The 13,007-nt window shown below is 37.0% G+C and overlaps 2 protein-coding genes across 3 annotated transcripts; one reads left to right on the top strand and one right to left on the bottom strand.

The window, feature by feature from the left end:
* Nucleotides 1–2,396: 2,396 nt before the first annotated feature.
* lsm7 (LSM7 homolog, U6 small nuclear RNA and mRNA degradation associated) lies at nt 2,397–4,427 on the bottom strand. The gene is made up of 4 exons (XM_055216869.2): nt 4,359–4,427; nt 4,060–4,150; nt 3,196–3,267; nt 2,397–2,907 (listed from the first exon to the last, which is right to left on the bottom strand). The coding sequence occupies exons 1-4, from the start codon at nt 4,362–4,364 to the stop codon at nt 2,765–2,767; spliced, it is 312 nt and encodes a 103-aa protein (XP_055072844.1). The 5' UTR covers nt 4,365–4,427; the 3' UTR covers nt 2,397–2,764.
* Nucleotides 4,428–4,581: 154 nt separating this feature from the next.
* Nucleotides 4,582–11,271, top strand: sass6 (SAS-6 centriolar assembly protein). Of its 2 annotated transcripts, XM_055216867.2 has the most exons (17): nt 4,582–4,801; nt 4,937–4,997; nt 5,158–5,237; nt 5,426–5,530; nt 5,850–6,021; nt 6,108–6,185; nt 6,399–6,518; nt 6,651–6,842; nt 6,921–7,115; nt 9,583–9,672; nt 9,762–9,941; nt 10,027–10,108; nt 10,207–10,319; nt 10,423–10,569; nt 10,689–10,771; nt 10,843–10,937; nt 11,028–11,271. In XM_055216867.2, exons 1-17 carry the CDS (start codon nt 4,737–4,739, stop codon nt 11,099–11,101), a joined length of 1,932 nt encoding a protein of 643 aa, XP_055072842.2. In that variant the 5' UTR covers nt 4,582–4,736; the 3' UTR covers nt 11,102–11,271. The 2 variants fall into 2 exon arrangements, with proteins under 2 accessions (XP_055072842.2, XP_055072843.2); XM_055216868.2 differs by lacking the exon at nt 10,423–10,569.
* The last annotated feature ends 1,736 nt before the right edge of the window (nt 11,272–13,007 follow it).

Genomic DNA, 13,007 nt, shown 5'->3' on the forward strand with positions numbered 1-13,007 from the left:
ATATCATTATAAAGTAATTAATTTGCTGAATAGATGCTGAGAAACAACAGCAGGAACCTAAGTTTGTCGTCAAGGCTAATAGGAAGCTAATATTAGTGGTACCTCAAACAGTTACACACAAAAAACAAGCAGATAAATCCAACCCAAATGTTTAAAGTAATGATTATTACCAACGATTTGCATTATTTTATACTAAGCTGTCTACTTTTATTCATGATTTATCCATATTTTAAGTTAATAACGAGAGAAAGCAAACTATATGCAGCTGTTGGCTACGTAAACATATCTAAAGAATCAAAATTCAGCTCTTTTTTTATCAACACTTCAATACATCTTTTGTTATTTTGATTAGATAATCATTAAATGTTAATACAGAAGCAAATAAAGTACAATACTACACAAATAATATACATTTATGTAATTTAAATTTGACTAGGTATTTCACATAAGTATTTACTTTAATACTTAATAATATAATTAATATTTTTTATTTATACATTTATTTTTTATTTAGCACATTTTCATGGTTCAGTAGCCTACTGTTGTTTTATTACTTTTGTAAAACATGTCAGCACTGTTTCACTTTGAGTTTAATGTTTGTTTTTTTCCTCCAGAATCCATTTTAAGAATTATCGGTTCATTAATCGGTCGGCAAGCAGGGACCAACTTAGTTATCGCTATCTGTAAAATCAACTATCGGTCGACCTCTAATGCATACAGTTTCTTGCATGCATTTTAGCACAACAGTACATAATAAAAATAATTGTTATCAATTGTTTATTAAGTATCATTATAATAAATAGGCCTACGTTAAATCAGATAAAAATATTATTGGTTGTACACCTATAAACATCAAGAGTTGCCAAAGAATATTATCTATTTACATTCCATAAAAACAGCCATCATAAAATTATAACTAGTAGCTATAACTAAAGATGATTACTTACCGTTTCAGACCACATTTAATAAGTCATCTTTATACGTTGACGTCCGAAGAATCCACGACAGGTGACTGAAACTTTATAATCCGTTCCGCTTTGTAATACGGTCCGCTGGGATGTGGGCGTGGCTTCGCGCAGGTGACGGCCGGCGTAATCTTATCCCTGATTGGTCGGTGCTTCAGCATCCACATAACTTCTTTTCGCCAAAATCCGCAAATATTATGGGATTAAACGACTTTACTACACGTATTTACGCGACAACTATTAAAGCACTTAGTTAAATTAACAAAGACTAACCCAGTTATCTTAGATTTATGAGGGATTTAGAGAAACAATAGACTGTTGTTCTTGGGAGGGGTTAGATGACACGCTCCAAAAAAGTACAACGTTTAGTACTGGGGTTAGCCTAATAGGAGATTTGGGGACACACTTAGATCAAACATTTTTTTTCATTGTTTAATACAGTTGAGTTACCACATAAAAATACTGTATAATACAGTAGTGTTTTTGAAACTTACCATAGTAAATTGTAAAGTATACTACAGTATTACAGGTTCAATTCACTACAATTATTAATACTATAGCATTAATATGTATGTATATGAATAATATACTACCATTTAATAAAGTAAGCACTAAACTATACTACAGTATTTTTTCATGTAAAAATAATCAGCCACCATGCATTTGAAATTTACACCCTGTTAGTGACAGCTTACACATTTTACCATAGGCTATTTGAAAAGCTTGGACCCAAGGGTTTTTCCAAAGAGAGGAGAGAAGGCCGATGGCTATCAGATGAAGTGAGATCAGGCATTCACGCCTCTGAGCACCACCACAAAGACCCACTTGTAACCCTGATGCAGTGACTTTAAATGGGAAAAGTACGCATGTCAATAAACTAGTGACTATGGTATAGCCTTTCCGCTGATCTTTAATGCAATACTTTCAAAATGTGAATTCATCCGTTTCTTGTATTGCATGAGTATTGGCATCCAGCTCTAAGCTTTACTAGGTAGCATGGTTATAATGGTTCAGGGTGTGTAGTAACTGATGGTGAATGTAAATGAAGATCTTGTCTGCAACTGTGCCAATTCTTAATACCATTTCAGGTCAGTGGATGAGGATTGGTGGTCTAGGATTGAGGCAAAATATACCACCTATTTATAATTATAATGAATTAAAATGAGGCAAAATGTGTTTTTAATGAATTAATAAACAAATCTGTATTTTATCCTGTAGACAATGACTTAAATTTCCAAAATTAGTATTCCAATTTGTAAAAAAAAAAAGTGGGCTTCAAGGTAAACAAAAATGTAGTTTAAAGGCGTATGTTTGAAGCCTTTAAAATGCAGTTTTCATAGATTATACAGATTACACTGTTTACTGCTGGTTTTACTGTTTGTCTACAAACGCTTTCTAAACAAATCCAAGTCTTTAGGGAACACCCTCAGATACAGTCAAACTTTTTTGCTTTTATTACAAATTATTAAATCCCAGATCTTTAATAATGTTCAAATTAACCTTAGTAATAAAACAAACCAGGGAAACACTATTTGCTCGTTTTCATAAACAAGAAAACCACATATTTCAAAACCATAACTAACACACAAAAAACATCAATGCATGAGTTTCATAAAGTACAGAAAAACATTTATCCTGAGTCTAAATACAATATGTATACTTCTAATGAAATTACATCCTTATCCATAATTTCAAAACTAACAAAAGCCAACTGTTTTCTTTAGGAAAAATCAATCCAATGCAAGAAAAAACGCTGCATGGTGTCTGTCTGTCTGTGTTTGTTTATGCTAGTGTGCAGTTTATCCATCCTGCTGTTGAATGAAAGGATTCGGAATGGCCTCCATCCCATCCTGTGGACAGATGAGAACGACAGACGTCCCTCGGCACACGACCAGACCGAGCTGCCGGGTGTCCTCAGTCAGCTTATACTGGTCATCTGGATCTGTATGAAGACAATGTGATACCTAAAATATTCTCACTAAAGTGGTACATATATTTTAACACAATAGTTAGTTATAAAAATTCATTTTATACATGCGGTTGATGTTAATATCAACATACATTTTTATAATTCAAAGTACTGTATTTAGTACTTTTAATGTGTTATGTGGTAACAGAAAAAATAAGATATAAGGTAGCACTAAGGTGCATTCATAAATGCTTAAATATTTAACTTCTATCAATGTACAAAACCTTATATTAAAATGTCATCCCTATTTTTAACCCTTACCTCGCATATATTCAATGGTGCCGTCCAACACGAGATTCAACAGTGGGTCGAAGCCTTTCAAGACACCGCTTGCTGAAGATCACAAATAAAGTTTTGTTGTATTATCTCACATGCTTTATGGCCAAAATAAGTCAAGAGAACTTTGACAAATCTAAACCAATCTTCTGACAGTCAACACTTAATGTGGGTTAGTGGCCTTAAAGGGCACCTATTATGCAAAATCCACTTTTACAAGGTGTTTGGACACCGCTCCTTGTTTTTTAATCCCCGTTAAACCAAAGCAGTCTCATTAGACATGCCGTTTTGATTCTCTTATCAATGTGAGGTCACATTGTTAAAGCCCCACCCACTTACAGTCCAGCATTACCGCATTACCACAGTTTTCACCCACAGCGTGGTGTACTCTGTCCACTAGATACTGTTGTCTCAGACTGTATTAATCAGATCTATTTTATCTGAAAGCGCTCACTGTCTGTTTGTAAGGAAGTGAGGAGCTGTATCTCATTTGCATTTAAAGGAACAGACATTAAAACATTAAACATTTTTGCTCCTACCCAAATAGGGGCATTTTGGACATGCTATAATAAATAATCTGTGGGGTATTTTGAGCTAATAATTCACAGACACATTCTGGGCACATCTGAGACTTATATTACATCTTGTTAAAAGGCTATAATAGGTGCCCTTTAATATGTGACTAGTTGACATAACACAAACAGCATATTGTTCAAGTAATAATTTAAATATTTTGTAAAAAAAAAGAAAAAGAAATAAAGAAGGGGGTTCATTTTCCTGAGGCACCATGTTGAAAGCTGATCATGCACATTGTCCATTAAGAAAGCTTATAATACAATTATCCCTCACCTTCACGACCTCCTTGAAACTTCACTCTGATATGTTTGTCGATATATTTCGACAAATCAAATATACTCTCCTTCTTTTTCTTATCTTTATCCTGAAAAGCAAAACCACAGATGCATTACACAGACCGGTCTAATACAATAATTGTAACTGGAACCAAATCCACAATGACCGGTAAACTTTAAACTGTGCTGTAGAAACGTGCATAACATAGTTTCGTCTTTATATGCTTGTTTATAAACGCCATGTGGTCATTAAAGCGTTATTAAAGTGAACGGTGCGTGATCGTTTGCGATACTCACCGCCATGTTCAAAACTCCTCAACGCCCCGCCCCTTTGGTGTTGACCTTTGACGCCTACCTCTCCGCCAATCACAGCCCGCCTCGGTGACCGATGACAGAAAATATTTTAAATTATATCGCATTAAAACAAACAATATTATATATTAATGCACGCAAATCGTAATATTATTTTAGTTTTTGTTTATAAAAAATATAAATTTAGATAAACTAATAAGTTTGATAAGGTTACCGTGGTCGATACTACTTCCGGTGAAAAACGGACAAACGCGGCAGCGAAGCGCCAAAAAACAAACCAACAAATGATTCGCCTGACAACAAATTAAACTGTGATTTTTTTATGAATTTTACAACGTTTCAGGGATATTTTATAATCGGAAAATGACGGAATTACTTTTTAACAAGAGGTTGCAAGTGCAGGTGAAGAATAAAGACACAGATGAAAGGTAAAAACGGACCTTTATACGAAGAGTTTAAAAAGAAACGATATCGCGATATTTTACTATTAGACTCATACCAATGTGTTTTTCCACACTATATAGGATCTATGTGCATTTATTCGATGTGTTTTTCCCTCACAGGCGTTCAGTCATTCGCATTAGTATTGAACTGCAGTCAACGTCAAATCCAGTTCATAGAAAGGTGCGAAAACGTATCACAATTTTTTGGTATGGTCTGTGTATAGGCTACAATACAATTTGAGTTAAAATGGTCTTTTAAGCAAGGCAAGGAAACCGGAAGTAATAATTAAACACTGTACAAACAATAAGTAAAGCTCAACCTGTTTATGTTTGCTCAACAGGATTTGGTTGTAAGGCTGACAGATGATACTGATCTGTACTTTTTATACAACCTTGTCATATCAGAAGAGGATTTTCAGAGGTACTAACATCTGTCAGTTTTACAATAATGCATTTATGCATTTGAAAGTGCATCTATAGATTTTGGGATCAAACCCATGACCTGTGTGCAGCTACAGTAGCACATAATAATGCATTGTTGTTAATTACAATATTTTACATATTTGAGATTTTCATTGCACAATGATCTCCATTCTCTTCCCACGGCAGTTTAAAAGTGCAGCAGGGTCTTTTAATAGACTTCACGTCGTTTCCTCAAAAATTCATAGACCTGCTTGAACAGTGTATCTCTGAACAGAACAAAGAAAGCCCACGGTGAGAGACTTACTGTAATTTTTATAAATCCCTTAAAGGTGGGGTGCATGATCTCTCAAAGCCAATGTTGACATTTGAAATCACCTAAACAAACACGCCCCTACACCAATAGAATCTGGACCTTCTTTTGATAGACCCGCCCCACACATACGCAACCCAGGCAACGATGTCTGTTGGTAGATATGTCCCTTACTGCTGATTGGCTACAAGTGTGTTTTGGTACCCGACTCCCTTTCCAAAGTGTTTTTCAAAAATCATGCACCCCGCCTTTAAATGCATATTTATAGTCGTGTAAACCGGGTCTCTCTTTCTGTGTAAGGTTCCTGTTACAGCTCACGTCGGCCTCATCTGCGTTCGATCACAGCCCGTCGAACCTTAACATTGTGGAGACGAATGCTTTTAAACACCTCACACATCTTTCTCTGAAACTCCTCCCTGGATCTGATACAGATGTTAAGAAATATCTGGCAACCCGTCTGTCTACTGTTAAAGTAAAGGCCTTTACGTTCTGCTACATCTTGTACTACAGATATATGATTTAATATGATAATGTTTTCCCGCTTGATCGCTTTTTCAGGAGGAAAAGCAGCAACTGGAACAAAAGTTGAGGAAGACGGAGGAAGACCTGACTAGACAGCTCAATTATGCACAACAAGTAAGTCATGGCATGCCAAGGGTTAAGTAGGATATTTTCAGCCTTTGGTGATGATTAATATGCATTTGCACAATGAGAGGTTGATAAATATTGCTTATTAACACTAAACCTACAACATTTGGGTTGCCAGATCTTTAATCATCTTTAAGCCACATACAACATACAGGTGCGAAGACTGTAAAATGAAATGAATCATACATTTTTCATCCCCAGACGCTGTCTGAGAAAAGTCGAGAGCTGGACAAACTTCGGTCCGAATGGACGTCACAGACAACCTCCCTGTCCAGCAGACACATGCAAGATCTTACAGCCGAGCGTGAACAAGCCCTGGAGGTAACTTCACATTTATCCTGTTCAGTTGACTAATATTGATGTCACTGTTGAATAAATAAACATAGTTAGACTGCAAGATTACTAACCTATATCTATACTATATACTAATCTTAAACATATTTGCTCCATAAGACGCAAGCCCGTCTTCAGCAACAGAACGAACAGTTACGACAAGAACTCGAGTCGGCTCATAACAAAAGCACCCAGCAGTTTCAGAGCAAAGTCCTTGAGTTGGAAACCACCAACAGAGAACTGATCGATAAGAAATACAAGAGCGATTCTACCATCCGTGACCTAAAGGCCAAATTGGCGAGTTTGGAAGAGGTAATTTCTCACACAAAAACATGCTTGTGAAATGAAAAGTCAGCAGGTTGTTTGTTATAACGTTGATACTTTATTCAGGAGTGTCAGCGGTCGAAGCAGCAAGTCCTGTCGTTAAGGAGGGAAAACAGTGCCCTCGACACCGAGTGCCACGAGAGAGAGCGTCTGGTCAACCAGCTGCAGACGCGAGTCGCCGTCTTAGAACAGGAGATCAAAGATAAAGATCAGCTTGTGTCACGGACCAAAGAAGTGCTGGAAGCTACACAGCAACAGAAGGTAAATCTGTCTGAATGTCTGTCATCTCGGTCTCTTTCTGTCTATTTCTTTGTCTGTATTTATGTCTCTGTCTATTCTAGGGTTGTGCCGATAGTATCGGCGATAGTCAGACATATGGCTTTCATGACGATAGTTGCCGATAGTTATTATTATCATCATCATAGTTTCACATTAAGATGCACATTGCATGCTTTTCCAAATTCCTTGTATGAGAGGGTATGTGGGCTTCACTTTGCTACGCATGCACCTGTGGCTTCATTTATCAAGCGTGCGTACGAACAGAAGTGTGCGTAAATGTGGTATTAATCAAATTGCACTTATACTTAGAAATGTGTGTAAATATACGCACACCTCGGAGCATGCTTACGCACGAATCTAGTGGTAGAATAGCGATACTACACAGGATCATCCCCAGTGTGTAAAGAAGTGTGTAATTATTATCCACAAGCAGGTGTTAAAAATGATTCGATATAGTAACAGCAAACCAGTGTTGAAGTTAATGATTTATTTGTGATTTGTCGTCAAATTGGTGTCTACCCTTATAAATGAAAGCTCAGACAAATGCTTGACACAGTGCAAAGGCTTATCCTGCGTTATTCGAAGACTTGGCAAATTATCCATTCCGCCAGTAGCGCATTTTCAAAGATGATGATGCTGGTTATATGCGGCTGTCCAAGGTGAAAAGTTGTTGTTGTTGTTGTTGTTGTTGTCTGTCCTCCTGCAGTTGCACTGATTTTTTTTTTTTTGATAATTTAATGTCAAACCACTTTTTATTTCTGGAAGTGTTCTCTCTTCATACCCAACAGAATTAAACGCACTGGTAACATGTTCCCATGCAGATTTTTCTTTTGTTAGTCATTCCTCCCGCACTAAGTAAACCGGACCTGAACGCGCGCGGCATGGACTCCTTCTTTCACGTGAACTTGTAATGTGCAGCATGATTCGGACTCTACGCGTACTACTCATTTCCTTCAGTTTTAAGAAGATTGCGGTCGTGACAGTGTTGACTTTAGAGTAAATTAGCCTCTTTATTTGCCCACCAATCAAGTGGCTTGTCATAAATGAGTATGAAATGAACAAATGGCTAATTGAATAAACGATTTGCCCGCCCCCCAATACTATTGTGTATGGGCGATCTCACAGGTTGACGATAAGACGATCTCACAATGGAGAATATACTCTATACCTCTATCGGTCTATCTATCTCTGTCTCACTTCATCTCCTTCTGGATGTCTGTTTGTCTGTCTATGTCTGTGTGTATCTTTTTCTGTCTGTCTGCAGGGTTCCCACGGGTCCTTGAAATCCTTAAAAGTTTGTGAATCTGGGGGGAAAAATTCAAGGCCCTGGGAAGTTTTTGAAAATATACATAGATAGATACAAGTCGTAAAAGTGCTTGAATCTATTTTATGCAAGAAGTTTTCTTGAAAAAAATCCATATTTTTCCAGTGTAGTGTAGAATAATATCATAAAAATTCTAGACTTTTTAAGCACACGTGCTAAACTGTTCGCTTTAAATGCTTATATCTTCTATATGCGAATGTTGATACCAAAATGCTTTTTTGCATAGTTGTGTTTGACACATGAAAACGTCTCAGGTTACGTATGTACTGTTGTTCCCTGAGAAGGGAACGAGACGCTGCGTCTCCCTTGCCATTCTTCGTGCGTCCCCGTTTTTGGCATTATTTCAGATAGCGATATACTTCCTGGCTCACGCGTCCCCCATGTCTTTGTCGTTAAGTCTCAAATTTTGGTTAAATTTGATATACACATTCAGATGCACTTGGAGGCGTCCCCAAAGTGTCACCGCAGTGACGCAGCGCAAGTTCCCTCGAAAGGGAACTGTAACAATGTATCTTTAAAGGTAACACGATGTAACCTTGCTCTCACATAAAATGTGTCCCTACATTTAGTCCTTGAATTTGTGGGTATTGGACCTGGAAAGTCCTTGAAAGGTACTTGAATTTAAAGTTAACTAAGGTATGGGAACCCTGACCTCTGTCTGTCAGTCTGTCTGTATGTCTGTCTCAGTCTATATCTTTGTTTTTATGTCTCTTTCTGTATGTCTGTCTGTCTGCGTCTGTCTGTTTCTTTGTCTGTCTGTTTGTGTATCTGTCTATCTGTCTACCTATTGTCTCAATCTCTTTCTTTCTTTGTCTCTCTATATCTGTCTGTCTGGTGGTCTATTTCTCCATCTGTCTGTCAACCTTTGTCTTCATCTCTTTTTATTCTTCAAATAAAGAATTGATTTATTGTGCATGACTGTAAATAATACAATATTGCCAAAGCATTTATGCATGAAACAATAATAAACAATAACATGACTAAAACTAAAATTAACAGCATAACACATTAGAACATGTCTGAACATTTGATATCACAATGTTTTAATACACACACATATACTGAGGGTCATTTTTTTTCTCTCTCTGTCTGTACACACAAACAAACATTTTGCTGCTTTGACAGAATTCCGTCGAGGGAAATGTCGAAAGCAAGCAGCTGCAGATCAACAAACTAGAAGTCACCGTAAAATCCCTGTCTGAGGAACTCATCAAGGTTCGTCAACTTTTAACCATAAACACAAATCACCGTTCTCAAGTGATACGATTAAACGCATCCTTACAAGATTTAAACTTTCACGGTAGGCAAACGGCATCATCAAGAAGCTCCAGGGGGATCTGAAGGCTCTGGTGGGAAAGATCAAAGTAAAGAATACAGTGACGGTGTCTCAGGAGAAAGTCTTGCAGGAGACCACAGAAAAACTGCAGAGGGGTCAGCAAGAACTTCAGGAGACTCAACAACGACTCAGACAGAAAGAAGAGGAGGTGCTGTATCGAAACCGCTGTTTTACATTTGTCACATACCACCAACCCGGTCCTGAATATGTATTTCAAACATTTTTGTTAATAGGCAACAAAACTGAAAGAGCAGTTGGAGGCTACGGTTCAGAAATTGGACGAGAGCCGGGAAGTGTTGAGAACCAATGAGAACGGTCAGTTAAATGTTAAAACGTGTTTATTGTTGATGATTCCGATTAACACTAAATTTTATTATTATTGTTAAACTTTCTCCTGCTTTCTTATTCCTCAGTGATAACTTGGTTGAACAAGCAATTAAATGAGAACCAGCTCTCTCGGAAACAGGAAGCTCTTGGGATGTTCGAGACCCCTGCCGCAGGGCTGAGAACACAGTCTCACAATTTGGTATTTTGGAAATCCTTAGTGTTTGTGCATCCATGTAGCTAGAGTTGTTTGCATGGAAAATTTGGTGTGTGTTTGAACAATGATAGACGTTTTTCTTCTGTAGCTTGATAGCAAAGGCTTCCCCTCATCTTTGGGACAGGGTTTTCCCATCACCTCTACCATAAACTCCAAATACCCTCTTCCTCTTTCCTGTGTGAGCTCAGGACCTCGCTCTGTCTTGACCATGCACAATCAGACATCTGGACCAAAGGCAGGCCTTGTCTTTCTCTTCTTTCTAAAGCTAGTCTTCGAAATCCAAACTGGTTTGACTCTAATTAGTGTGAACGAAAGTTGCCACTACTTTATTTTTTTTATTTTTATTAATTTTAGGTCCAGTTTAATCCCAAATCTTCAATAGAAGTGGGAAGCGTGTGCCCCAATCCCCAGCCAACACAACCTTCAAATAAAGAGAAGTAAGTTCGATTTGGTTTTATTATGGTTTGGTGGCAGTCTTTGGTGCGAATCATATCTCTGATCTCAACAGTGGAGAATCTGTTGGATTGGACTCCAAGTACTTTGAAAGAAGAGATGACAGCATACCCCTCCGTGGTCTCCTTCCCAGCATGCATCTGAATAGAGGTAAACTACAAATACAACCTTAATTCCTAATTACTACTCTCTGGCCTTTAAAGGATATTTAATATATGCAAATATCTACTTCGCATGCAGAAGTGCCCAAGCCCTTGAACACAGCTGGTGTAAAACAAACACCATCTGCTACCTCCGCATACTTTCCAGGATGATAAAAAAGAGTGTTTTCTATACGGACGTCACTTCATCACTACTATGAATGTTACTGCTGGGATACTGTAGAAATGCATTTCAAATTCTCCACGGAGACCATATATTGTTTAATGACTTATTTGTGTGTTCAGAAATGTTAAATTATTTATTAAACCAGATTTATTTTTAACCTATTTCTATGTTGATCTGTTTACAAGAAGATATTTTCAGAAGTGCTTTCAGTTGACCACGGGACTGATTGTGAAATGTGGTGCTTAACCTAAACTACAGTGCCCTTGTTGGGATAATAGTGGATTCACCTTGTGCCATACGTGAACTATTGGATAAATTGACATTAACCAAAAATCATACTAGCTGCCATTTTATATTCTTGGACCAAGATTTAAGTTCATTAGACGCTTTTTCTATCGACTTGAAGTGGCTATTAGGTTGATGACAAATTGTAATCTGTGGTTTGCTGTGTAAACATGTACATAATTCTTGTCTATATTTTTGTATTTTTTGTTATCGTACACGTCTTCTGTTTTATCATGGGCCGGCCTGGCTGCTGCTTGATAACCAACACTTTTAGGACAAAAATGAATAAACTGTATACTTCACACCAATTGGTTTGCTGTACAATTTTTATATCAAACATTTTCAATTACACTGAAAAAAATGATTCATTGAATTTAATAAAAAATTTTAAGGTAAGTGGTTGCAATCAATCCACTCAAGCTACATTCAAACAAAAAAAGATTAGTAAAGTAACATAAAATATAAAACTTTTGTTTAAATGTAGCTTAAACAAATTGATTGCAACCACTTACCTTAAAAAAATTTTTTAAATTCAATGAATCATTTTTTTCAGTGTAGGAAAACACAAGACTCACTTAGTAGTTGGCGAGACACGTGCTTTCTAGCCAGGGAACCAATTTCTTTTTCCTATAGACTTTTAAAATATCGCAAAAAAAACATTTTAGACAGATTTCCAACAAGATCATCTTAACGGATAAAATTTTGAAGCTTACATTTGTTTATTTTATTTTTTAACGCATTTAAACTTAAATTCATAAAACTTGTGCGCATCTGTGAAAATTATCGTTGATAAAACATGTAAAACCCCATTCACACAGCACTTTGGTCCCAGAAAATTTCCGTAAAATTGGCAGAAAGCCTTCTGTGTGAACAGAAACACGTCCTGTAAATGTTCTGGGATTTCTCCCATAAAGGGGACCTACCAAGTAACATTGCCGTAACATTTACGGGAAATCATGGGCATTGTGAATGAATCCCCCCTCAAAAAAAAGATCCCAAACGCATTTTTCGTGTATTTTCACACAGTTTTTTTTGCGATAATCCAAAAGTCAATAGGAAAAATGAATGGGATTTTTTTTCAAATGAATTAGTATCCCGTTAACTTCCAGGGGCCTCATTTATAAAATGCTGCGTAAAAACCATCCTACATTTGATCTTACGATCATTTAACAAGAATGCGTACGTACGCAATAAACCGAACGTACGCGCTGAAAACGCGCGTACCCCTTTCAAATCTATAAATTAACTTGAACATGTGCGCGCAGCCGAGCAGTTTCAGATCTCCGCCTTTAAACAATGCGTAATTAATGTCAGACATATAAAAGAGCGCTTGTCAATGTTTAAACCCAATTTCAAACAGCAAGAATGGCTTATATTTCCAAAAACCTGCAGCAATCAGACAAGCAAAAGTGCGTACGTCTGCTCAGACCCTGACGTGGCGCTAAGCACATTTCCACGTCAAAGAAGGTTTTTATAAATATGGACTTTGCCATGGATTTTTGCCTACGCACACTTTATGATCAAAATCTTTATAAATGAGGCCCCTGGATTGGTCTACAAAAATACATCATGCCTGCGGCACATTAAAATATTTTGTCAACTTTCTTA

This window comes from Misgurnus anguillicaudatus, chromosome 23, assembly GCF_027580225.2.
Source record: "Misgurnus anguillicaudatus chromosome 23, ASM2758022v2, whole genome shotgun sequence".
NCBI lineage: Eukaryota > Metazoa > Chordata > Actinopteri > Cypriniformes > Cobitidae > Misgurnus > Misgurnus anguillicaudatus.